This window comes from Notothenia coriiceps, unplaced genomic scaffold (assembly GCF_000735185.1).
Source record: "Notothenia coriiceps isolate Sejong01 unplaced genomic scaffold, NC01 NC01_scaffold00025167, whole genome shotgun sequence".
Classification (NCBI taxonomy): domain Eukaryota; kingdom Metazoa; phylum Chordata; class Actinopteri; order Perciformes; family Nototheniidae; genus Notothenia; species Notothenia coriiceps.
The window spans coordinates 4,920-8,404 of NW_011357868.1; the positions used below are offsets into that span (position 1 = coordinate 4,920).

The 3,485-nt window shown below is 45.1% G+C and overlaps 1 protein-coding gene across 1 annotated transcript; it reads right to left on the bottom strand.

Moving 5' to 3' along the window:
* Positions 1-238: 238 nt before the first annotated feature.
* On the bottom strand, positions 239-2,767 carry LOC104956016 (cyclic AMP-dependent transcription factor ATF-6 alpha-like; the record flags this gene model as incomplete). The annotated part of the gene is made up of 3 exons (XM_010783443.1): positions 2,563-2,767; positions 2,357-2,448; positions 239-388 (listed from the first exon to the last, which is right to left on the bottom strand). Coding segments are annotated over exons 1-3 (401 nt in total), but the record flags the coding sequence as incomplete, so codon positions are not given.
* Between the last annotated feature and the right edge of the window lie 718 nt (positions 2,768-3,485).

A 3,485-nucleotide genomic window follows, 5' to 3' on the forward strand; every position in this document is an offset into this window, starting at 1 on the left:
TGGATGTCAAACAAAGTCTGACCCTAATTTCCCAACTTGTTACTCAAAGCTAAAATGCTAGCATACTAGCCTGGAGGCATCTGAAAAGCAGACGTTTAGATAGAGTTTGCAATGTTTACTCGTGTCGTAATGAGCTGTGCTCGTTCAGACTGAGCCTCGGCACAGGTGCATCCGTGCTCACTGCCATGGCGTGTTATGAAAGGTGTGGGGGGGNNNGGGGGGGGGGTGAGCTCATTACCTGTCGCCCGTCTCAGAGGGGCCAGGGCCGAGAGAATCGGGGTCCATCCCAGCCTCAGTTTCTGCCTCCGAGGAGAAAGCCAACAGGTGTCTGCCGCCTTGCTGCAGGGACACATCTCTGAGCTTTGAGCCAGGGCCACCCTGAAACAGACTGAAGAACAAGGAGACAGGTGAGGGGAGGAGGAGAGACAGGTGAGGGGAGGAGGAGAGACAGGTGAGGGGAGGAGGAGAGACAGGTGAGGGGAGGAGGAGAGACAGGTGAGGGAGGAGGAGAGACAGGAGAGGCCAAATCAGGACACTAAGAAGGGGAGGAAACACTGAAAAGAAGAACAGGGGAATGGACTTAAATAACTGCTCAATTCCACGTGGCCCACATCCCGTGCACAGGAGGGTTTTTTCATTTTAGCCACGAGCAGAATTTGAACTCTGGTCCAGACTGCATAACACAAAAGCACACACACACACACAGAGGAACACACACACACACAGTGGAGCGAGCACACACAGAGGAACACACACACACACACACAGGAGCACGCACACACACAGTGGAGCGAGCAAGCAAGCACACACACACACACGAGCACAGACACACACACACACACACACACACACACACACACACACACACACACACACTCACTCACTCTCTCTCTGGGTGGCATTCTCATTTCAAAAGGGATCCACCCCACCGTGCTCAAAAGCGGGAATACTTTACATTCCAAACGGGAGCCCAAACCCAGAACACACAGATGTGAGCAACAGGTACAGACGCACACACACACTTTAGCTAATGTGGAGTCACAAAAGCAAACTCATTCATGGGTCCTTTTTCATGTTTAGGCTCTAGAGAACAACTGAGAACATATTCCCAGCTCAGGCCACGAAAGAATATCGTTAGTCAGTCCAACAAGTAGATCCTCACATCTTTCTGGAGAAAGCTATTCCCAGGAGAAGCAAATATTTGTATAACACAAACACAGAATTTATTGTTATAGTTGGAGTTGAACCTCAGTTGATTTTGTGGGGTTAAGCCATCTCTCCATCTGCTCGTGAAATAAACCCTTTTTCCCAGTGAAGTCATTTTGATTTGCCGTGTTGGTTGATATTATAGGCAGAGATAAGAAACACTGCCATGTAGAAATGTTTGATCCTTCTTTTGTAGCCTGGAATGATTTTCTTTTTTACATTTGTCAGTGGTAATGTTAACTTTCCCTCTAAACCCAGGGCGGTGTTTTGAAGCTGATTCACCCGTTAGTCACAAAGTCCGATAAACTCTGGCAGCAACAACAGAGGAATGGAAGATTCACACAAGAGCCAATTGGCTTTGTGATGAACTATTGTTGGGTTCTTTACTTTCACTCATGATTGACTGTTACAGTATGTGCATGACTGGGCTGCAGTACTTTGGGTTGCACCACAAAAGTTACTGCTAAGATCAGGTGCCTTTTAAGGACGATCAATATGTATGAATCTTTTGCATTCATTTTGGTTTTATTAATAATTGTTTAATGTAGGCGCATTTCGAGACACCCAAAGTCACCTTACAATGCATCAAAGAAATACTCTATAGGTAGACACAGCAATTGTTATACAGAAATCGCTGATAGCAGTAAGACTGTTTTTTTACTTTGACAACTTTTTATTTTATGCCGATGTGTTAATAACATGTCACAATCAGAAACACTTTAGCCACCCGGAGCAAATCGTTTTTTTGTGACAATGTGATAATTAAAATATTTCTGATTCTGATTCTAAAAAGTTTTTCTCAACTGCAATATGTGTGAAGTGGATTTGGGTGAATGTGCTTGAATTGGAAATGCTCTTCTCTGTTTTCAATCAGTTTGTTGTGTAATGTCTCACATGAGGGGCGATTTCCACAATGACTCATCGTGGGGCTTCCCATTGGTTTTCCTGCACTAATGAAACTCGTGTGCATCCACAGTGTGTTGCAGTTAGCAGTAATCTTCTTGTATCTCAAACTACCGTGAGCCAACATCAGCGTTATTCCGCTTTAAACTGAATTTAAGCTTTCCCAAACTTAATCAAATAGTTAAGTTTCTACTTTAAGACACACAGAGAGAGATCTGTAGCCGCACATTATGCATCATGTGCTCACCTCATTGGTCCCACGTTAAGCATGACGAACACCAACACCGCCATGAGACACACGGCTCTCCTCTTGGGCGCCGTCACCTTCAGGACCGTGTTCTGTAGGAAATATCTTGTATTCAAACTCACAGATCTTATTCATGGGTAATTCTTGGGAACATTTCTGAGCTGTTGTTTTTGTGCACAGTCTATCAGCAGAGCAGGGCCTCTCACCTCACTCAGTATGCCCTCCAGCTGCCTCTTCAGATTGCCATTCTCACTCTTGAGCGACTCATTCTCATACAGCGCAAATTTCAGGCGACCTTCCAGCGTGAGCAGATAGTCTTTCTTCTTTTTCCGAGACATGGACGCCGACTCGCGGTTCTTTATCATGCGCTGCTGCCTCTGGGAGATCTTTGACTGCAACAAGAAAAAGGAGAAAGAGAGAAACAGACAGACATGTTATTACTCATGTCACGTATTATGTCACATGTGGATGGTTCAACTCAACGCCTCAGCGAACACCAAAGAGGGGTGGTGATGTGAGAATGTGATGATATGCCTCTCTGAGCCACCTGTTGGGTTGTAGATCATAGTTTCCTCTCACTACTGGGACATGTTTATCTGGGCTGTCAATGGCATTTAGTTAAAGAGGCCCTACTATGCTTTTTGGGGGTTTCGCTTTCCTGTAGTGTGTTATATCGTTTTTAGTGCATGTAAATGGTCTGCAAAGGCTAAAATCCATTTTTTATCCCACAAGCTTCCCCCCCCCGTCCTCCTTGAAACACCTCCATTGGACTCATTTGATTTTCTACTGTAACATATTGACATCACTATGTAACACTTGCGCTACTATTGGCTAGTGGGAAATCTCTAAGTGGTTGTCCAATCACAACAAAACCAGCCAGCGAACCAATCAGAGCAGACTAGGCTCTGGTTTCAGACAGAGGGTGAAAAGAGGTGCTGCAGCAGAAAAATAAAGAGCTTTTTGAACATTACAAAATGTAAACATGTCACACTGTTGGGGAAATATTTTCCAAGGTCCATAACTTTGACCCAGTTTATCAGTTCAAACTGTCCTCACTGAGCACACGCACCTGTAACTTTGGCTGCTGTGCTCTCAGTGTTTAGTCTCCCTGTTCCTGCCTGTTGGCGTC